Raw genomic sequence first — 22,606 nt, 5'->3', positions numbered from 1 at the left:
ACAATTAGGAACTCACTTGGAGGTTTATTGGTGGAAGTACAGAAGCACTTTGTTATAAGCACCATCATACCTCTCCCATGGTCTTTTGGCCCACAGTGGGAAAACAGCATTAAAGGAGGTTGTAGCTAGTGCACTGAATGAAGCTAGGGAAGATCACCCTGTTTTGGCCAGGTATCAGGGTCCTAAAAGGTTCTCTCCTAGGGAACTGGCAACAGGAGCCTGCAGGAAGTGTTCATCTGGATTCTCTTGTTCCCAGAGACTGTGGCTCAAGGCAGCTCTCATGGGTATGTTCAAATTGACTGGAGATACCACTCTTGCGGGTGTCTGATAGCTGTCCAAATTGTCTATTTTGATGGCAACATTGGTGTTACTGTTGGAGCCCAGAAATTGAGGTCGTTGGAAGCAATAAAAGAAAAAAAAAAAAGCATTGTTAGGAATTTAATTTAAAAACTGTTTTAAAATTATGTTATTTCCTGTACACGTGCCTTGAACATAGATGTGAATGTGGCAATGATTGGCAGTGACACATGCATATACAGTATAATATATCAAGAGTGACTTGAGCAGAGAAAGCCCAGCAGGCAAGAGGCTCAAGCTAAGGCCTGCTCTGCTGGAGTGGAACAGACACCCCTCCAAACCTTAGGTGTCGCATTTATATGTCGTGAACCTAATGTGTTAAGACTCAAAGGTGAGATCTGAGCCCACTGGGATCTGCCTGATGCCTACTATAAACTGCCAGGCAGCAGCCTAAGCCAAAGAAAACCTTAAGACAATTCTCTGAAACATTAACAACTTAAAAAAAGTCACAGCCACTTAATGTGTCTAGAAAAACAGTGTAGCCAAATTTTTAAAAATTTTGATTCTAAGTGAGATACATGCTCATTTTAAATTAAAAAAAAGGGGGGGGGACCATAAAAAAGCACAAAAATAAATAAATAAAAATCACTCACACTGTAACTATTCAAAGAGGAATGCACTGAGTTTTTTTTTTAAGTGAAACTAATTTTAGAGTTATGTAGCTAGCACTTGGCAAAATGGCCGAATAATCTAAAAAAATCTTCGTATAAAACACCTAGAAATGCTAGATAAAATATAATCACATAATTTTTTTAAGACTTTATTTATTTATTCATAGACATAGAGAGAGAGGGGCAGAGACACAGGCAGAGGGAGAAGCAGGCTCCATGCAGGGAGCCCGATGTGGGACTCGATCCCGGGTCTCCAGGATCACACCCCAGGCTGCAGGCAGCACCAAACCGCTGCGCCACCAGGGCTGCCCCTAATCACATAATTTTAAAGGCATTGTTAAACCCACAAAAAGCAAAGAAAAATCCCAGGGGCCAAATATTAAAGACAGGCAAAGTGCGGGCTGAAGCTGGGGGTGCCCGAGGGACTCGTCAGTCTTTGTGCCCTGGGTATTTTCATGGCCATGAGACACAGGAGGTAAAGTCTTGGGCCCAAGCAAGGCAGGGACTTGACTGAGGTATTTGCATAAATCAGAACTCTCAAAGCCACCTTCTCTGTGAAAGGATGCACCAGAAGGAAATGCATCTGGTGCCACAGCTTCATCTATATCCACCTGGATTCTGAGTCAAAAGGAAAGTCTCTCCTGAAAATTCTTATGCTCTTTTGAAATCTGAAATGGCATATGGTCCAAGAACTCCCAAGTTGAAAAACTAATATAAAAAAATTTCTCCTGAGCCAGTAATATCTCTGAGGCACCTGACGGAAGCAAACTTATCATGGTTGGGGGTGGGGGTGGGGGGGTGGGGTGGGGAATCAACTACTTCCTACTTCTATTCAGGCTCACAGATAAAGACCTGCTGGAGAAAAAGCTCGTGATAAACAATTTCAGCTACAGAGGGCATTAAGATGCACTTGGTGTCCACATCTGTGTATGAGGGAGCAAAGAGAAGCAACAGGGCATCTGATGTATCTGAAAACAGGAGAGCTCCCAACCTCCCACAGGTTCTCAGTGGAAGTGCAGCAGGACAGTTTGAGAAGGAGGAAACTGGGAGGAAGTGCAAGGGGTCTGGCTGTGGTAAAGGCGGAAGGGGTTGGCGCAATACGTGCCTTATGAACTTTCAAAGCCATCTAACATTCTCTCTTGTAAGACACAGCCTCATACTAAGGAAAAACCATTGGAAACGGGGTCTAAATTGAGGAAGCAAAGAAAAGAGAGAGAGATCAGCTAAAGACAGGAAGAGGAACGCAGCCCCAGGAGGCCTAGAAAGCACAAGGCCGTAAACACTTCACAAAGACAACCTAGAGCCCAGACCAGAAAGCTTGACCCACCCTCGTTTCCCAAAGTTCAGAAAAATCATTTCACATCAGAAGTAACCATCAGAAAAGAAGAGTAATCAAACCCTGTGAAAAATTATATAAGGAAAAAAAAGAGTATATGAAGCATAATAAATGCTTACAGACAATGAAAGCACACTAAAAAGATGAGCCAGCAAAACAAGTGAAAACCACAACTCAGCATTTCAAAATGAGCTGAAAGAAATTAAGAAAGTGATAGAATATATGAAAGAACAACACAACTCAGAATTTAAAAGGTTTATAAACATGGTGATAAAACTGAAGAATTAGACATTTTTAAAGAAATGAAGATTTCCAAAATGAAGCCTAAACCAGAAAGAATACAAGAGCATACAAAGCGGATAATGCCCTAAGAGAAATAAAGGGACAAAAGCAGAAATTAAAGAAAGAAAAAAAGAGAAAGTGACAGCTCTATTAGATAAGCAAAGATGATCCAATACATATAGAGTATCCAAAGAAGATTTTATATAATTCAATAAAACTACCTTGAGATTAAAAACAAAACCAAAAACAAGCCTGGAAAGCACACATAAAGGCACACAGTGACCTGGGAGACCAACCCAGCATGACCATCATTGGCATTGGGACGGTGCCCCAGAGGGAGGCTAAGGTAGCATGGAAAGTCCTTTGTCTAAAGCTGCTGCCTTTTCCCCTCAATCTGAGAGAGAAGGGCTTCCCGGGACCACCCAGGGACCTTGAGCCATGGCCCCAGAGGTCCTGGGAGGCCCAGTAGGGAGGGGCAGAGCTCCCACTCAGGAAATCTGAAGGGTGGGAAAGATGGAAGGCAGGGTCTCTTAGGTGGCAGAGTGAAGAGGAGTTGCTTCTATGTCCAGTGGTTTGTCAAATCTAAGAGGACATTTCCTGAGGGTCAAATGTGGACCATACCAGAAAGAGAGAGTGGGAGCCAGCCTGGAGCCATGACAAGTCCTGCCCAAGGGGACTCCCTTAAAGGGCAAAGGGGCTATGACCGCTAGTGTCTGGGTGGCGTGGATGGCGGCAGAGTCAGGGTCCAAGAGGTGGTGGCCAGATGAAAGGAAGGTGTCAGAGCATCACCAGAGTTGCAGTGGGGCATGAGAGGAGTATCAGGTATGGGACTTCAAAGAACCCAAGAAAGCTCCTAAGAGAAAAAGTGAGCTTTCAAATTAAGAAAGAGAACAAGAGGAGTGACAACCCAGTGCCCACTATAAAGGACCATCTGAACATGAGGCCAGGCTGAGGGAAGGTGCAAACAGTTCAGAGTTTTTGATCATTATTAGGCACCAGACATTTTAATTTCAGAATTGAGAACCAGCTTTTATCTAGGGGCAGGAAGAAAACTTTTCCCACTGAAGAAATTGTAAAGGGAAAGCAATGGGACGCCCGGGTGGCTCAGCTGTTTAGCACCGCCTTCAGCCCAGGGTGTGATCCTGGAGTCCTGGGATCGAGTCCCACATTGGGATCTCTGTGTGGAGCCTGCTTCTCCCTCTACCTGTGTCTCTGCCTCTCTCTCTCTCTTTGTCTCTAATGAATGAATAAATAAAATTTAAAAAAAAGGGGGGAAACAAAAATACATTTACATTTTGATTACACCCTTCAAGTAGTAATTGTTCAATGTATTAGTTGCATGTTTTTGCTTTTGTTTTCCATCACTTGTTGCATAGAGTCCAATATAATTACTTAGCAAATTAGTAAATGGTGTTGGAGCCATCTCCACTTTGGCCTACTGTTTATTCTGTCCATCTTACAGAACAGATAAGTGAGGTAAAGAGAACTCAGAACTGTCTTACCCAGGGAATCCTGATGAGCTGGGACTGGAGATAGTGAATATTTAACTCCTTAAGCCTGTTTTATTAGCTTAACTTTCTTCAAATTAATTTACTCATCTCTCGTTCCTTTTATTGAGCACTGTCTATATGAAAGCACTACAATTTGCCTAGGATATATTCAGACCAATCAGCCACAAACCCTGTTTTCAAGGACAGGCTTATAATAAAACTAAGGGGAGAAGTCATTCACATAATTATCTAGAATAAAAAGAAGGAACTGAGATAATTTGGCAGAGAGTGTCACTGACACCACCCATGGCTCAGTGCTGCGGGAAGGGATATTGGAGCAACCGGTGTGGAGGACCCCACCTGTCTGCTGTGAGCTGGGGTCTTCCTGAGATATTCGAGAAACTGCCACTGGTCTGCTCAGCTGCCAACAGCATGAAGTTTTCGCTGGGCTGAGTGGATGACGGGAGGCTGCTTTCAGGCTGGGTGGAGAAATTTACAGTCAGATAACCAGGTCTGCCCTCGGACAGTTCTTGACCTCCTCAGGCCAGAACCTTGAAGGAACTCACTTGAATCTTCCGGCCTACACCTGGGAAACTACACCTGGGCCTACACCTGGGAAATGTCCCTTAAACATTAAACCTCAGAATCCTCAGACCACAATTGAACCATGGCAGGATCACCTCCTCTCTCTGATGGGCTACTATGGCTCCTGCTCACAAACATTAAGAGGCCATAGGATACCTAATTCCACAAGAGGAACGTGTTTAGATACTAAAATCTGAAAGTCTTAGGCAATCCAGCCTATTAAGTTCTTTCTTTCTGTGCCTCTTCCCTAAGCAGGTCCAGGAAAAGCCTTCTGTATGTTGGAAGGCATTGCAGAGTATACTTCTGCATGAGCTTGCTTCCTGGAAATAATCTGGCCATATATATCAAGAGCCTTAAAAATGTTCATACCCTTTGAATTCTAATAATCTATTCTGAGAAACAATCAGAAATGTGGACCATACACATAAATGCTTGTTTTAACATCACTTACAATAATGAAAAGTTAGAAACAATTCGAAGTGGCTGATAATAGGAGAATGGCAAAGTGAATTTTAATTCATTCATACAACTACTGAACAGCATGAAATTATCAAAATGATGTGCATAAAGAGCTTTAAAAAGAAATGGAAAAATGCTTCTGATGTAATCTAAGTCGAAAAAGCAACATTCAGAAACATTATATATTTAATATCCTCAAATCTATAAAGTAAAAATTAATTTAAAATGGAAAACTGTTTAAGAAACAAAACGAATGAACAGAGGGAAAGAAAGAGGCAAAACCAGGAAACAGACTCTTAACAATAGACAACAAATTGAGGGTTGCTTGAGGGGTGGGTGGGGATGGGTTAAAAGGTTGATGGGGATTAAGGAGGACACTTGTGATGAGCACCAGGTGCTGTAAGTGTGTGATGCATTACTAAATTCTACACTTGAAACTAGTAGAAACCAGTATTACACTGTATGCCAACTAACTGGAATTTAAATAAAAACTTGGAGAAGATAGGTAGATAGATAGATAGATAGATAGATAGATAGATAGATAGATAGACAGATAGATGATAGATAGATAGAACCTGGATGAGATGGACTCTTAGCAAATTCAATCTAGCCTCTAACCTTTAAAGAATAAATGTTTTCAAAGTTTTGAAATACTCAATGATGTGAAAGCACATGCGAAATTCTTCAGTTGATGTTAAGAAGACAGCATAACTTTAATGCCAAATCTAATAAAAAAAATCAAACAATAAAAAAGAAAAAGAATAATAAATAAAATGGAAGACTGGAAAGGAAAAGAAATATGCAGAATGTTCCAAGTGATTTGCGTGGGGTTGGGAAGAAGTGGGAGAAATTGTTCTATAATTTTCTAATTTTCTTCAGTGAGTATTATCTCTTTATAATATTGGGAGGGGAAAACCCGACGAAACAATTTTTAAGTGAGTTAAGCACTTTATAGCTCTTTTTTAGGAAAAGTAAATGAATTTGCTTTTCATGTTTGTAGACCTCAGTTCAGGGTGTGTGCCTCATTGGCCATGGAAAATGGAGTTGGTCCCTACAACACTAGACTCTAATATCCATCATCCTCTGAGGTGCCGTGCGCCCTGTGCCCCCGACTCGCTGTAGGTCTTGGCTGGAAGCCTCACTTACTGTTGTTGAAGTGGAGCTGTTGGACATTTTGGGCACCAGGCAGTGAGTGAATTGGATTCTCGGGTCTTTGGTGGTGATGGACAGACCTTTCTGCAGAATTTTCACCAAGCGGATCCAGAATTGAAACACAGCCTCTGGATGTTTTTCATGGAGCCTCAGGTAGTAGATCTTTTCAGTCACGGTCCTAACCCTCAGGATGCGTTGGAGCCGGTCACAGATTTGTAGCTCCACAAACTTCAGGGGGAGAATCCTAGACACAACCAGGAAATTCCCATAGCAAAAAGCTCACCAGTTCAATCAATCATGTGGTGCCTACCTCACACTTGGCCCATCCTCATTAGGCTCCCTCCTATCTCTGCTTGAGTGGGTTAGGGGAGATGCCCCTGGGAGAAAGCTCGAAGCCTACAAGGGGGAATGATTACCAAGAACAACTCTTCTCTGACTTCCAGGGCCTTTGTCACTAAAGAACCTGCCCACATCAATAATAATGGCTGATAGTCGTTGCATAACATCTCATTCAATCCTTACAACAACCCTTTGATGAAAGAAAGATATTATTAATTCCATTTTATAGATGTTGAAACTGAGGGCCAGAACAGCTAACTGATCTGCGAAAGTTTAGATCTTCATAAGTAGGACCCGCAACTGAGGTGTTCTGACTCCATTTCCAGATCTCTGCCCCAAATCCTAGTTAGCTGTGTTGAGAGTAAGAAGAATGAATGTTCTATACATCCAGTAGGTTTTTTTTCAATTTGAATATTCCATAATCCCATCTGATTTTCATACCCCTCACCTTTTGGGGGGAGGGGAACCCTCTAAGTCTATAAATATACATAGATTTATATATCTATAAAGACAATATACAAATAAAAATATGAATATATAAATATAGAGATAAATAAATATTAAATAAATCAATAGCAATAAATCTAAATAAATAAATAAATAAATAAATAAATAAATAAATAAATAAGAGCCAAGATCCTCAAAGACCAGGCTGAGACAAGGACTAGTACTCTATACCCATAGCACCAAGCACAGTGCCTAGTACACTCAGACACTAAATAAACATTTGTTAAATTAATGAATGAATTCTACATAGTTTATACATGAACACACTGTCCTTTCTTTTATCTAAAATCCAACTGCAAAACAATGCGGTCATCCCACCTCTTCTGGCCCCTCCCTCAAGCCTTACTTTACCTGCTGAGGGTGACCTCTGGAGCACAATCAGGCGTGCTCCAGGAGGGAAACTGACCCCGGGGCCAGGTGACGTTGGCCATCAGGAGGACGTTGGGAAGTGGCAAGGAGGGCACCGAGGAGGTCACCCCAAGGATCACAGTGGTAGACCCTTCATAGACATCCATCCAATTCCCGGGCTTAGTGACCTAGAAATCAGCCCCAGGTACATAGGTCAGAGAGAAGCAGAAGACAGGGTGGACAAATACAAGTGCTGCAGCACTTCAACTTGGTGACATGCTTAGAGCACCTGGGTTTCTTGCAGGTGTGCAGTATATTGGGCTGGGCCATGATCAGCATCCATCTTTGTGTGGGTTTCCCCAGACAGATCAGTTTACTGGTAACAGGAAACTGTGTTACCCTTCTTTGTGTCCTCTGTTTTATCTAGCTTTAAAGATTTTTATTTATTTATTTATTTGAAATGGGGAGGGGGGCAAAGGAGAAAGGGGAAGGACAAGCATACTCCCACACTGATCAGGGAGCCCTTTGTGGGGCTGGATCCCACAACCCTGAGATCGTAACCTGACCAAAATCAAGAGTCTACCTCATGCTTGGCCCAACCTCATTAGGTATAACATTTATTTAATGTTAAAAAGATGCATTAGTAAGAAAAAGCTGAGAGACATCGACATTTTACTCCTTCATCCTTGGGTTGAAGAAGCCAGCCAGGTTTCTAATGATCTGGAAGGGAGATTGTGTAAAGAAAGTTCTAGAAGAGGAGGAGAGTGAGGTAAGAGCTATTGAATGGGGAAGACTCAGGCAGCCCAGCATCAGGGAGGGCCCAGGTTGTTGCCGGATCTTGAATAAACTTAAGAACCTGTTTTCTTGCAGCATCTGAGGCTGTGGAAAGACAGGGAGACTGGATGCTTGGCACTGGACACAGCGTTTCAGCTAAGACACCCCCACCTCACTGTCCAGAGTGGGCAGAGAAGCCTCCAAGGAACCACAGGGATCAGGGTAAGGAACATTTGAAGGGTGACCCCTATGTTCCCAAGACCAGAGGACCTAGTCCCAATGTTCTAGACTTTGTAGGACCATCAGAACCATTTCACAGCCATGTTCACTGGGGACAAGAGGAAAGCCACAGGAAGGACTGAAATTTAAGTTCCCGCAAACCTAACTAGAGGGTGCTCCTAGAAAAGTCTATTTTTATTTTGAAGGAAGAAAAAAATATTTCTTGGAGCCCATGTTGTGGAATGAGAGTCATATATGTATTATAAAACACAGGGCTGCACATATTAAAAGTAAGTGCTAAATAAATGTTCTTGGGTGATACTTCTTTTTTTTAAATTTTATTTATTTATTCATGAGAATACACAGAGAGGAGAGAGAAGCAGAGACACAGGCAGAGGGAGACGCAGGCTCCATGCAGGGAGCCTGATGTGGGACTCGATTCTGGGTCTCCAGGATCACACCCTGGGCACTAAACCGCTGAGCCACCGGGGCATCACCGGGGCTCTTGGGTGATGCTTCTTAGAGGTGATAGCAGAGGGGTGATTCTGAGGAGAGGGGAGAAAGAGAGCCACCTAACTGTGTAACTTGGATCCTTTCGAGTAAACATTTTTAAAAAGATTTATTTAATCTATTTAATATACAGTGAGCATGAGTGAGGGGGGCAGAGGAGGAGGGAGAGAGAATCTTAGACTTTGTGCTGAGCATGGAGCCCAATGCTGCGCTCGATCCCACGACCCCAAGATCACAACCAGGGGGCAGCCCAGTGGCTCAGCGGTTTAGTGCCGCCTTCAGCCCAGGGCATGATCCTGGAGACCTGGGATCAAGTCCCACATTGGGCTCCCTGATGGAGCCTGCTTCTCCCTCTGCCTGTGTCTCTGCCTCTCTCTCTCTCTCCTCTCTCTGTGTTTCTCATGAATAAATAAATAAAATCTTTAATAATAATAAAAAAAAAAAGATTACAACCAGGGCAGAAACCAAGAATACAATGCTCAATTGACTGTGCCACCCAGGTGCCCCTCAAACTTTTAATTCCCCCATGGGGCAGCTTCAGCAGGCAGGCTTTTCTCCTCCCTAGTACAGTCTGAGTTTTCTGCTGCCCGAGTTGCTACGTATCCATCCAGAGAATCTAAACAATTTTAATATCATGTCAAAGGGAACATATTAAGAGAGTAAACCTCCTGTCAAAATATCACACCTAAATAGAAAGGACTGGAATTTGGTATCCTGAGTCTGAATTTCCTTCTCCACCGAGACTGTGTTAGGAAGGAGCACACCTTCCACTAGGTTGCCAGCTGATGGCCCCACTGTGCAGCCTCCTGGAGTAGTGCAGGAACCAGGGAGCACCAGGAGCCATGAACTGGCTCTCTGAAATCTGGGGGACTTTGTAAGGGAGGAGCTTGCTGTTGTGTGAATGCGTCTCCAAGCTAAGCTCAAATTGTCTCCACCCTCTCCTGTAACTCCTCATTGCTTTATGACTCCGTCACAGGGATTCCTGACTGCAGACCCTCCCTGTGCATTCCAGCCTCCTGCCTTTACCCAGGTCCTCGAAGTACCTTGGCCTGAATGTCCTCCCCCTGCTCTTCCACTTACCAAAGTCTCAGCAATACCTCAAAGAATGGTGTAACCCCCTCTTTGGGGGAGGCTTCTTCAACTGCCAAAGTCGAAAGAGGGCTCTGAACTCCCTAGACACTGGCGCCCCTCTCTCTGCTCATGCTTTAGGGATCAGCAGTTCCAAACCACCCGACAGAGCTTTCTTAGCAGTTACCATTTTATAACATGCCCTCTAAATTGACAAATTCATAAGCTCCTTGGCCAGGGACACTATCTAATCTCTCTTTACATCTTCTGCCCCACACACAGCACACAGTTTGCTAACTGAGGAGCTGGTTATGCCACACCTGCAAAGCAACACAGGTGTGCAGGTCCCAGCTAGATCTCTAGAGGGAGGCGGGCAGCCCCTCAGTGAGATGTAATGCATTTTTTAAAAGTAAAATTTACCCCCAATGTGGGGCTTGAACTCACGACCCCAAGACTAAGAGTCACATGTTCCACCATATGCCATGTGCCAAAAGCTAAAATGACCACCTCATACTCTCAATGGCCCCATGCTTCCCAGGCCCAAAATGGTCACTTCCATTGGCCATATCACTATCCTTTAGGAGATTTAGAATTTGGGCAAGGCCAATTCTAGGGGCTTGGCTCTCCAACTAGGCTGTTTCCAAACCATCCCAGAGAGAGGAAGTTGGATTTCAGAGCAGACATTCTGAGAGGGTGCATATGGACCCTGCTTGGAGACTGAGCTCTAATGTACCCTTTTGCAGGGTATAATTCTATTTCCTGAAAGCCTATGACTTGCGGGGAGCCCCATGATGTTGTAGGCATAAACTGAGCTGAATTTGGGATCCAGACCCTCTGGTGGTCTCTAGCCATAGCGGCTTCCTTCTCCTCCCCAGGGCTTTCCAAGGCCACAGCTCCTTTGGACCAACCTTCAGGAACAAGTTTTGGAAAGGGAAAGAGAGTGGGCTCTGAGCTGCACACGGGTACCTGGATAAAGTTGCTTTCAAACACCACTGAGTCAGAGAACAAGTTGAATTCTGGAGAATGAATCAGTTGACAAAGAAGGCCATCTTCCACCCCAAGTTCCACTCCAGGGCCTGGTTCCCTGACCTCAGGTGGGAGGCCCCTAATTTTACTCATTGGTTCTTGGGAAGAATGGGCTGGGGAACATCTCTGGGGCTCCACGCAGACCCAGCCCAATTTCAAGATGTTGGTGTGACCACTGCTCCCCCCACCTCCACAGCTCCACTTCCCCTCCTGACTTACAGGCTGTCCACCAGGCCAGGGAGGGCCTGTCGGCTCACAATGGCAGGCATGACATCAAGGAATGTGATAGGTAACAAACAGGGAAGTCAAGGAAAGATTGGGGGAGCAGGGCCTTTTATCTCCCCTTCGCACTACATACTGGCAGTCATGTAGTCTTATTCCATTTTTCACTAATTCTCTCTGTATACATGAGGAAAATGACTGCACTATGGTTATGCCAAGACAGCAGTGAGCTGGCCAGAACAGCAAGGCAGGCTCCCAGGAAACCCACAGCCCTCAATCCTCTCCCCCGACAGTGAAGGCCCTCACAAAAAGTTTCTGAGTGAACTGATCACCTAAAGTCAGGCCCTCACCTTGCCAGAAAAGCTTAGGACAGAGGCAAGCAATTCACCCCCATCTCTCCTACCCCATTTCATGGGATAAAATGATTATATATATATATATATTTTTAATATAAATATAATATATCATAATTTTATAATATAATAAAATAATATAATTTTATAATAAAATATTTTATAATATTTTATTTTAATTTAATATTTATAATATTTTAATATAATTTAATTTAATATAATATTTTAATTTATAATAAAATATTATATTATAATCTTATAATATATGTATTTATTTAATATATATATATTTAAACACCAGGTTGTTCACAAAGCAAAGAGGCTTATTTATTTGGAAACAGTAGGCAAATGAGAAAGTGTGGCATAGTAGTATGCTCGAGCCAGTGCAAAACAGAGATCATGAAAACTTAAATTTTCAGGATTTTGACAAAGCGGTTATTAAACACAGCCATTATTAAAAAATTAATTATATAAGCTTACACTTAAACAAATCATACAAAAACAAAGGTAATGGCCCAAACTCACCTTCTGAATTATTAATTATTTTACTACTCTCCAGAGGCTATTTATATCTATTGTACCTACGTGGTAAAAATACTCTATAATGGTGTGCTACTACTGCCTATCTCTTCTCCATGTGTGTTCAAGGAACCTCCTGTTGGTCACTGCCTTCAAACCAGCCATGTTGAGAGTTATTTACACCACAGAAACCAGTAAATTCGGGGCACTGGGGTGACTTAGTTGGTTAAACGGCTGCCTCGGCTCAGGTGGTTATCCCGAAGTCCTGGAATTGAGTCTGCATTAGGCTCCCTGCTCCGTGGGGAGCCTGCTTCTCCCTCTGCCTCTCCCTCTGTCTCTCATGAATAAATAGATAAAATCTTAAAAAGAAAAAAAAGAAAGAAACCAGTAAATGCTACTAATCAACCCTTGATTTATTATTTTGTTGGCTATCCAAAGGGATAAAGTGTTAATGATGGAAATTAAACTTAAAAGTGTGTCTGTAGCTGTTACATTGTAGCCACAAAATAACTCTGAGGAGTCTTCCAGTATATGAAAGCTGTTATCTGATTTAGGAAATATGTTGCTTAAGTCATTGGTGAACGTGTAAAGTTCCAACATACAACTTGGTTACTTCATTTTCACCTTATTAATATAAGTGAAAAAATCAGCCAATATTCATGTCAGAACTACACTTGTTTGTCAGTTGCATAGGTTGGCCATGGAATGATTACTGAGACCTACAAAGTTAGAAAAAGATGAAGAACAGTATATTTAAAATGCTATCACTTGGATCAAAGGTATTTAACAAAAGGATACATACTCATGCATGCTTGAACATGCCCAGAAAAATTCTGGGAAGATAAAAACGTCATTGGCTTAGGAGGCATAGGGCATTGGTAATGGTGATGAAAAAAAGGACTTATTTTTCACCGTATACTTTTTTTTTTTTACTATTTGAATTATTTACCATGAACAAGTATTTCTTTTTAAAAAATATTTTATTTATTTATTCATGAGAGACAGAGACACAGAGAGGCAGAGACATTGGTAGAGGGAGAAGTAGGCTCCATGCAGGGAGTCTGATGTGGGACTCGATCCCAGGACTCTGGGATCATGCCCTGGGCCCAAGGCAGGCACTAAAACCCTGAGCCACCCGGGTGTCCTCATGGATTTCTTTTAAATAAATTTTAAAATAAAAAGTGTTAAAGAAACTTCCTACATATGGCTCTACAAATATTTGCTGAGAAGCAACTATGTACAAGGTACATTATATATTGGAAGAATCATTACTAGCTCTATAAGTAGTCTGTTCAGAGTTGTAGACATGTGGTCAGGGCTGTATTGGACATAACTGTTTACTTCCTGAGTTAAAGATATGTATTTGAAGAAATAAGGGCTGGAAGATTTCCAAATATAGTAAAAATTATAAACCTACATCTACACAAAGAGTAATTACTAGAGTAACAATTTTTACATTAATAAAAATTTTTAAATATATATACACACAAATTTTAAAGTTCTTTAACAATTGACTAAAAATTATAACAATGTAATATGTAACATTACATGTAGAACATATGTAGCAGTAAAATATATGACAAGATGGCACAGAGGGGGTGCCTGGGTGGCTCCATCAGTTAAGCATCTGCCTTCAGCTTGGGTCATGATCTTGGGGTCCTGAGATCAAGCCCTGCATTGGGCTCCTTGCTCAGCAGGGAGTCTGCCAGGGAGCCCCGCCCCTCCCCCAGCTCATGCTCTCTCGCTCGCTCACTCTCAAATAAATAAAATATTAAAAAAACAAACAAACAAACCAAGAATGACACTGAGGATGAGAGGGGAAAATAAAGGTGGAGTATTGTGTGGTTCTGACATTATACATGAGGTGGTAAAATACTATTTGAAGTAAGACTGTAATAAGTTAGAAGATGTCTACTGTAAATCCTAGAATAGAGGAACCATTAAAAAATTAAATAGATGTATAGCTAATAAATCAATAGTAAAGATAAAACAGAACATTGAAAAACACAATTAATCCACAAGAAGGTAAGAAAAGGAACAAAAAACAAATAGGAAACAGAAAATAACAAGTTAGAACATTTAAGCAACCCAATCTTATTCATAATTACACTAAATGTAAATGGTCTAAACATTCCAATTAAAAATGAGATATTGCCAGTCTGTATAAAAAGAAAGGCACAGGGAAGCCTGGGTGGCTCAGCGGTTTAGCGCCTGCCTTCGGCTCAGGGCATGATACTGGAGTCCCGGGATCGAGTCCTACATCGGGCTCCCTGCATGGAGCCTGCTTCTCCCTCTGCCTATGTCTCTGCCTCTCTCTCTGTGTCTCTCATGAATAAATAAACAGAATCTTAAAAAAAAAAAAAAAGAAAGAAAGGCACAACTATATGCTTATCTACAAGAAATCACAATATATAAAGACACATAAGTTAAAGGGACAGAGTAAGATAAACTTTGCAGCCACTAATCATAAGTCAGCTAGAGTGGCTATATTAATATCATACAAAGAAGACTTCATGACAAAGAATAATACAAGTGATAAAGAGGGACATTTTTTTTCTAAAGATTTTATTTATTTTGAGAGAGAGAGTGCACATGCAAGCGGGGGGAGGCGTAGAAGGAGAGAGAGAATCTCAAGCAGTCTCCATGCCAAGCTCAGAGGTTTACATGGGGCTTGATCCCATGACTCTGAGATCATGACCAGAGCCGAAATCAAGAGTCAGACACTTAACTAATTGAGCCACCCAGGCACCCCAGAGGGACATTTTTAAAATTTAAATTCAATTAATTAGCATATAGTATATTATTAGTTTCAGCAGTAGAGGTCAGTGATTCAACAGTTGTATATAACATCCAGTGCTCATTACATCACATAATTTCTTTAATGTTTGTCACTCAGTTTCCTAATCCCCCCTTCCTCCACTCCAGCAACCTTCAGTTTGTTTCCTATGATTAAGAATCTCTTATGGTTTATATCCCCCAAAGAGAGACATTTGTAAAAGATAAGAGGGTCAATTTAAGACATAACAATCCTAAATGTATATGTAGCCAATAACAGAGTTTCAAAAAACATGAAGTAAAATCTGATGAAACTAAAAGGAGAAATAGATATTTAGAGTTGGATGTCTCATCATTTCTTTCTCAGAAATTCACAGAACAAGTAAATAGGAAATCAATAAGGGTACAGAAGACTTGAAGATCAACTAACTTTATGTAAAATTTCTTAAAGATGTATTTATTCATGAGAGAAACACAGAGAGAAAGTCAGAGACACAGGCAGAGGGAGAAGCAGGCCCCGTGCAAGGAGCCCGATGTGGGACTCGATCCCAGATCCCAGGATCGCGCCCTGAGCAGAAGGCAGACGTTCAACTGCTGAGCCACCCAGGTGTCCCTATCTATCTATCTATCTATCTATCTATCTATCTATCATCTATCATTTATTTATAGTGAGCGCACGCTCCAGCTGGGGGTAAAGGAGCAGAGGGAGAGAGAGTGAATCTTAAGCAGGCTCCTCAGCACAGAGCCCAATGCAGGGCTCCATCTCATGATCCTGAGTTCATGACCTAAGCCAAAATCAAGAGTTGGATGCTCAAGCAACTGAGACACCCAGGTACCCCCCTCTATATAATTTTTATTAAAATTTTTATTTTGTATATTTTCTATAAGAAATATTTTGTATGCTTTCTCTAAAACACAGAACACTCACTCAGAATCCACTTTCTTTTCAAATGCACATGGAATATTCACCAAGATACACCATGCGCTGAGCCATAAAACAAGTCTCAGTAATATGGGGTATGTTCCCTGACCATAATCAATGAAATTAGAAGCCAATGAAATTAATGAAAGAAAAATATTTGGAGGAGCACCTAGGTTGCTCAGTTGGTTAAGCATCCACCTTCAGGTCAGGTCATGATCTCAGGGTCCTGGGATCTAGCCCCATTTGGGCTCTCTGCTCAGAGGGGAGTCTGCTTCTCCCTCTCCTTCTGCCCTTCTGCACTTGCCCCTACTCATGCTCTCTCATGCTCTCCCTCTCAAATAAATAAAATCTTTTTAAAAAGAAAAAATATTTGGAAAATATCAAGGGATTTGATGGTCTATGGGCAAAGCAGGGTGTAAATATTGTAAGTCACAGTCATTTCATAATTTTTTAAAAATTTTTATTTATTTATGATAGTCACAGAGAGAGAGAGAGAGAGAGAGAGAGGCAGAGACATAGGCAGAGGGAGAAGCAGGCTCCATGCACCGGGAGCCCAACATGGGATTCGATCCCGGGTCTCCAGGATCGCGCCCTGGGCCAAAGGCCCGCGCCAAACCGCTGCGCTACCCAGGGATCCCGCATTTCATAATTTTGATTTGTTACAATAGGTTTTCTTAAGAAAAAAAATCTCACGTGTCCACACAAGAATAACCTGGGGGTGAAAAAGCACATTATTGAACTATTTTGCTATCCCGCCTTTTGAAGGGGTCCTTGAAAAAAAAAATTACGTTGTAGAAAAAAGAGCTGCAAACTAGCAATCGAGCACCCATTAATTCAATGATATTATCTAAGTTACTTACCTTTATTCCGTTTCCTCTGTAGTAAAATGAAAAGATCTATGTGTGTAATACAGTGGCCACTAGCCACATGTGACTACTGAGCACCTGAGATGTGGTTAATCCAAATGAGATATGTTTTTTTTTTTAAAGACTTTATTATTTATTTATGAGAGACACACAGTGAGAGGCAGAGACATACACAGAGGAAGAAGTAGGCTTGATGTGGGACTCAATCCTGGGACTTGTTCCTGGGACTCTGAGATCATGTCCTGAACCAAAGGCAGCTGCTCAACCATGAGCCACCTAGGTATCCCAAATGAGATATGTTCTAAGTGTAAAATACCAATACAAATACATACTTAGTACCAAAAAAAAGTAAAATATTGATCTCATAAATAACTTCTTAGGTTGATTACATGCAGAGATAGTATTTTTAGTATATTAGGTTAAATGTGTTTAAAATATATTTTTGTTTCTTTTTTGTGTAACCACTAGAAAAATTTAAATTAAGTATGTGGCTTGCATTATATATTTATTGGGCAGTGTTAGACTAGAGCCTATCTTCCAGCCTTAATATTCTGGTATCTATCATTAACTTTAGGGGCAGAGTCCTTAAATCTGGAAAGCATTACACAGCCTATAGTTACTGTTTCCTTCTTCCTTAGACTCCAGTAGATGGCACTAGAGCTAAGGCCTCAAGCTAATAAGGAGATAGGATTTCTACTTCCAACTTTCTCAATATGCTGTGCTTAGGCTCCCCTCCTGTCCTTGCTCACAGTTCCCTCTAGAAGGAAAAGTTTCTAAGCGTGGCTACCTATTCATTTCTTAAAATTCAGATGCTCTAAAAGCTTTTCCTTTTAATATCTGCCTCCGGCCAGAAGGTAACTTTATGTACCCACGTCCCATACATGTTCCTATCACAGAACCATGAAACATTATTGGTTTACATTATTGGTTTACATGTTTCTTCCCCCCACCCTGCTACTGTTGATGCATGTTATTGGAGGTAGGTAGTAATGAAATCTTAGTCTATGCGCAATAGCCAGCAGGTGCTGAAGGCAGTGTATCAGTCGGGATAGGCCAAGTTATGCTGCAGTAGCTTAACACAATAGAGGTTTATTTTTTATTTACACTACATGTTCATCAGGTATCGTAAAGGGCTCCTCTCCATGGTATCCTCACTCCAGGACCTACGTTAATGGAGCAGTTTCATTTGGACCACTGCTGGTTATTGTAGTGGATGAGGAAAGGTTAAGGTTTTTGAACCAGTGGTTAAGTGTTCTGATCTAGAATCGACACAAGTCACTTCTACTCACAACTCATCGGCCAAAACTAATTCATGGCCTTGTCCAATCACAAAGGTGTCCCGAAGTGCACTTCTATCATATGCTTGAAAGGCAAGGGCAGAAGTATTTGAAGACCGTTAATGACAACCACTAATGACTTCTGGTCAGTAATCATTCAGCGCACTATCCCTCCTGCAGATGATATACATTCACCATACCTCCCCAAAGAAGACAACCCAGTAATTCCCTTCAGCTACATCAAGTTCAAATTCAAGAATCTCTGAGTGATGCACAATAATCTCTACACCAGTTTCTGATGTGGCTTGAGATGGAGACCTATAAATTAAAAAGATAAGCCCCCTCACATTTAATAAATATTGGTGGAACAGGGACAAGATGAATGCACTAAGGGAGAAGAGGAGGAATAGGAAACATAGCAGCCTAGTGATCATGATGTGCCACTGAGCAGAAGCAGTGAAGGTCCCTTACCCCAGGGAAAGGGAATAGTTTCTGATTAGGCCCCAATTCTGCTTCCTGGGAACACAGCCTTAGGCAACTGTTCTGCTTTATGCTACTGAGAACTCAAGAGTTGTTGCTGCAGCATAACCTAACCTAACCTAACGCGCCCTCAACTGATAAAGACAGGACTATAGAAGGGCGTGTTGCATATTTGAAACAATAAACTTTAGTATGTGTGACATTTACTTACTTCGAGGGCAGCAAAGTGATCTTATTAAAAGTTGGGAAGCCAGCAACTCATGTTATACAGTAGCAAAGTATTGGTAAAACTGTTGCCTGCAGTAACTGAGAAGACATACCTGATCTAATCTAAGAAGTAAGGGAAAGTCGAGAACTGTATTTTAGCAGCCTGAATTGGGTACTATTGGTTACCACTGACAAAGCACAAGATTAGCTCAGACAAGAACTGAACTGGCCAGCCTGCAAGTAGATAAAAGGGCTGTAAAGTGATTACAGAAATCAGAGGGCTTGCAGGGTTCACAGAAACAACTATTTCTCATCCCTAACAGTTAACAGATAAAACTGAGAAATGTTTACAATGACAAATGCTATTTCAAACTCAGCTGTGTAGGCAGGATGACTGATGGGCTATCTTGGTTTACCCAGACCTGTCCTAGTTTTAGCCCTTAAAGTACTGCATCCCAGAAAAATCCCTCTGCCAGGCAAACAGAGACAGCAGGTCGCCCTATTCATGGGAAAGATCAAAACAGGGGTATGGCCATCACATCTGTTGTTAAAATCTCCAAGTAGATTAAGTTGTCATAGAGTGAAGACTTCACAAAGGTTGTGGCACCCTATAAACCATTTCAATTAAACTGCTTGGGGAAGTGACTTTCATGGGCAGCTCTCCCACTTAAAAACACCCCAAATGGGTTGAAGGTATGAGAATGAGAAAATATATCAAATTTAATATGTTTAGGATAGCTACTGGCACATGTCAGTGCCTGAAATCCGAGACCAAAAAAAAAAAAAAGTCAGCTATATTTTTTATTTGTACTCTGCTACTGAGAGGTGAGCCACATAACCCCAGCTATCCACTAAGGATCATGGAGGCAGACGGTACCATGTGCCCATGGGTGGGAAGCTGGAAATTCTTGCTAAACAGCACTAATGACTACCATAGTACAATAAACAGAAGTGATACCCAAACCACTGGCTTCTGGAGTAGTGGCATTTAAGCTCAAGAACGACTCAGGAAGCAAAAGTGGGTTAGCAGAGGCACCATACTCCTTTCTTACTCTTTGGCAAAAGTAAATCAAACTCACCATACATGAAATGACAAACGTCAAGAGAGTGTGAATGGATATATTACCATGGGCAGAGGAGTGAATGGATGCACTTGAAATGGAGCAGCAGATGGAGTAGTGGATACAGGCAAGAAAAAACCCCCACCCAAATCCCTCCATTTCTGTGTAAAGACCAAGCTGTAGAGATCCAGGAGTGAGCAGAAACAATTGTCTGTGAAGTGTGGACGTTTAACCAGCTGACCTAGAGATCAAAATTGAGCCCTTATTCCTATGGATAACAGCAGCACAGGAGGAAAAATACAAAGCCTACTGGACTGATAGTCCTCTTTCCCCCAGAGACTGAAGGTGAGGGTGCTAGAAGAAATCATTTTTCTTTAGAAATGGAGAATCAAGAGATGACTAGAATATTCTTGGTCTAGGCTCAGAAAACTGGTTGATACAGGGCAGACCCAACTGCCCTTGCCTCTGAATTCAGGTTTATTTACATTGTTTTATGGTTTTCTTAAGTAGCTTCTATGCTCAGTGTGGAGCTCAATGAGGGCCTTGAACTCACAACTCTGAGATGCTTTTTTTTTTTATTTAAAATTTTTTATTTTTTAGATTTTATTTATTCATGAGAGACACAGAGAGAGAGGCAAAGACACAGGCAGAGAAAGAAGCAGGTCCCTGCAGGGACCCCGATGTGGGACTCAGATGCTCAACCACTGAGCCACCCAGGCACCCCTACATTATGTTTTAAGCAAAGTATTCTTTTTTTTTTTTTTTTTTAAGCAAAGTATTCTAAGTACTTTTCTCCTCCAGAGTTTTTAAGGTGTCAAACCCCAAATCTAGGAATGAAGACCCTTCCCTACCATTAACTTCAAGGGCAGAAGTCAACATGACACATAGAAATATATATTCAACTTTTATTTCATTAGAAAAATTAATTTAAGCCACATGGTGGCCATAATGCCATTCTTGAGCAGGCTTTGTCATCCCACTGCCCCCTTCATACCAATATACATGCATACATGCTTTGTTAGAGAAAGGACTTTACCATATGAAACAATGGGAGGTGGACACTGACTATTTCATCATCCCCCTCCCTATGCCAACTCATACACCACTTCAACTGCTGTCCACACACAGACAAGGTCTCATGGAAGAGAAGCTGAACACCACATAAACTGACCATAACACCCAAACCCAAAGGAACTCTTGGAAAAAGCTAACAAAGCAGGGATGAAAATAACCCCATCTCCCAACCGCTGAACATGAAGCACATGCCCCTAAGAGACATCAGAGCCATGGTGCAAAGGACACCAGAACGTATACAGCAGACCCTGGGGAGAGCAGTGACATCATTCCATCGCAGTTATAGGCAACCCACTCACACCGGTATATTAGACAGGCTCTTTTTCCAGGGCAAGGAACATCCAGATGGAGAAGCCCTTCAAGGGCCTGGTAACAGTTTGTTCTGGTAACACTGATGTTCTGAGCTTGCCTGCCCAGGAACTGGACACCTGCCTGGATCTGTTTAGGCCAGTGGTCCAAGGTTATAGCTGGTGGAGGGAGGTCTTATCACACCTCTCTGGATGGATGGTCTGGAATGCCCTTGGGGGCTCTGCACTGGCTGTATGACCTCTGGTGGTCCAAGAGCTCCCCAGCAATGGGCTCTCCAGTATGCCTCCCAGGGACTCCATCAGTCTAACGAAGATGGAGAGCAGGGTCAGCACCACACCTAAGAGATAGAGGTTCAACATAGGCTTCATGGCTGAAAGGACTTCACTTCTCTGTAGAGCGGTAGAGCTGTCACTTCTTGAAGGCCTCTGGATACTGAGGAAAGAGAGGTGAGATTAATCGACAGCCTTTTGGGATATGCATGTATCTAGTCCTGACCTCTGTCTTCCTGTGGAGCTAAGGGTGAGGCTCAGCCCGTCAAAGAGACAGGGACCAGTAGATATGTTCTTTGCAACAGACTCTCCAAGCATAGTTATGCTGTAGACTCCATGGCTGCAGAGCTAGCCTTGCTTCTTGGACTAATTCAAGAGCACTCCTTAAAACTTTTACTTCTCCTAAAGTAAAACCTTTTATTTCTCCTGCCAGGTGCAATGCACAACCCCTATGCCACAGTCCAGAGACCAAAAATCTTCCTGAAAGGAGTCTTTTTTTTTTTTTTTTTGGGGGGGGGGGAGGTAAGGATAGGAGAAAGCAATCTGCCTAGAGGTTCTCCTCACACCTCAGTCAGGTCCCACCCAGTTAATCATCAACTTTTTGGTAAAGCCAAAATAATTACAAGACAGTCACATCTATCAAGTTCACTTATTCAACAAACACACCCTGGATACCTACAACGTGTTAGGCACCCTGGAAGGTACCGCACGGGGCCCGGTAGTCATGAACCCTGCCCTCAAGGGCCCTACAATCTAGGCAAGAAATTAGGCAGCGAGCAGCCACACAACACGCCAAGTGCTAACAAGGCTGCTGTGGGACCAGGGCCGGACGGGGACGCCTAACCCGGCGCTAGAGAGCACGAAGAGAGACACATGGAACGCAAGGCCATCTCTGAAGCCAAGGCCGGAGCGGCTGACTCCGCACCCAGGTGGAGGCGCAGGGAGGACGAGTCCAGCCGGGGGCGCGGGGCGGAAAGCCGGGGAAGCCCACAGGGCCGCTCACCTCCAGGAGCAAGGGCCAGGAGCGGCCCGCTCGCCAGACAGCGGGTCTCGCAGGAGTCCGCAGGCAAGTCACGTCCCGAGAGCGCCAAAGCGCAGCGCGCAGCCCAGACGACTCCCCGACGCAAAGGCGCAGCCGTAGGCGCGAAGCTGAGCGAGGCTGCCCACGCCGCCCACTTATAGCCGCGGCCCCGCCCCGAGCCCGCGCAC

The 22,606-nt window shown here is 42.6% G+C and overlaps 2 protein-coding genes and 1 long non-coding RNA gene across 3 annotated transcripts; 1 reads left to right on the top strand and 2 right to left on the bottom strand.

Annotated features, from left to right (window-relative positions):
* Positions 1-4: 4 nt before the first annotated feature.
* On the bottom strand, positions 5-11,276 carry GARIN1A (golgi associated RAB2 interactor 1A). Its single transcript, XM_072784475.1, has 5 exons — positions 11,004-11,276; positions 7,470-7,654; positions 6,267-6,516; positions 4,437-4,555; positions 5-370 (listed from the first exon to the last, which is right to left on the bottom strand). The coding sequence occupies exons 1-5, from the start codon at positions 11,154-11,156 to the stop codon at positions 175-177; spliced, it is 903 nt and encodes a 300-aa protein (XP_072640576.1). The 5' UTR covers positions 11,157-11,276; the 3' UTR covers positions 5-174.
* LOC140609219 (uncharacterized) lies at positions 8,260-11,222 on the top strand. The gene is made up of 2 exons (XR_012011147.1): positions 8,260-8,462; positions 10,913-11,222. It is a non-coding gene; the product is annotated as an uncharacterized lncRNA (long non-coding RNA).
* A 9,360-nt stretch (positions 11,277-20,636) lies between the features above and the next one.
* On the bottom strand, positions 20,637-22,580 carry HILPDA (hypoxia inducible lipid droplet associated). The gene is given in 3 exon segments (XM_072784476.1): positions 20,637-21,343; positions 21,346-21,560; positions 22,401-22,580. Coding segments are annotated over 2 exon segments (189 nt in total). The 5' UTR covers positions 21,497-21,560; positions 22,401-22,580; the 3' UTR covers positions 20,637-21,305.
* Between the last annotated feature and the right edge of the window lie 26 nt (positions 22,581-22,606).

This window comes from Canis lupus, chromosome 18 (assembly GCF_048164855.1).
Source record: "Canis lupus baileyi chromosome 18, mCanLup2.hap1, whole genome shotgun sequence".
Taxonomy (NCBI): domain Eukaryota; kingdom Metazoa; phylum Chordata; class Mammalia; order Carnivora; family Canidae; genus Canis; species Canis lupus.
The sequence above is the reverse complement of the archived record's forward strand: the minus strand, read 5'-3'. Positions and strand labels throughout refer to the sequence as shown.

Excerpts from the sequence above, each read along its gene's own strand:
- GARIN1A (XM_072784475.1), bottom strand. The coding sequence starts at position 11,156 with ATGAGTAAAATTAGGGGCCTCCCACCTGAGGTCAGGGAACCAGGCCCT. Across the intron at positions 6,517-7,469 it reads CCAGAGGTCACCCTCAGCAG|GATTCTCCCCCTGAAGTTTG; the intron begins GTAAAGTAAGGC and ends GGTTGTGTCTAG. Across the intron at positions 4,556-6,266 it reads ACAGCTCCACTTCAACAACA|CCTGAAAGCAGCCTCCCGTC; the intron begins GTAAGTGAGGCT and ends TTCTCCACCCAG.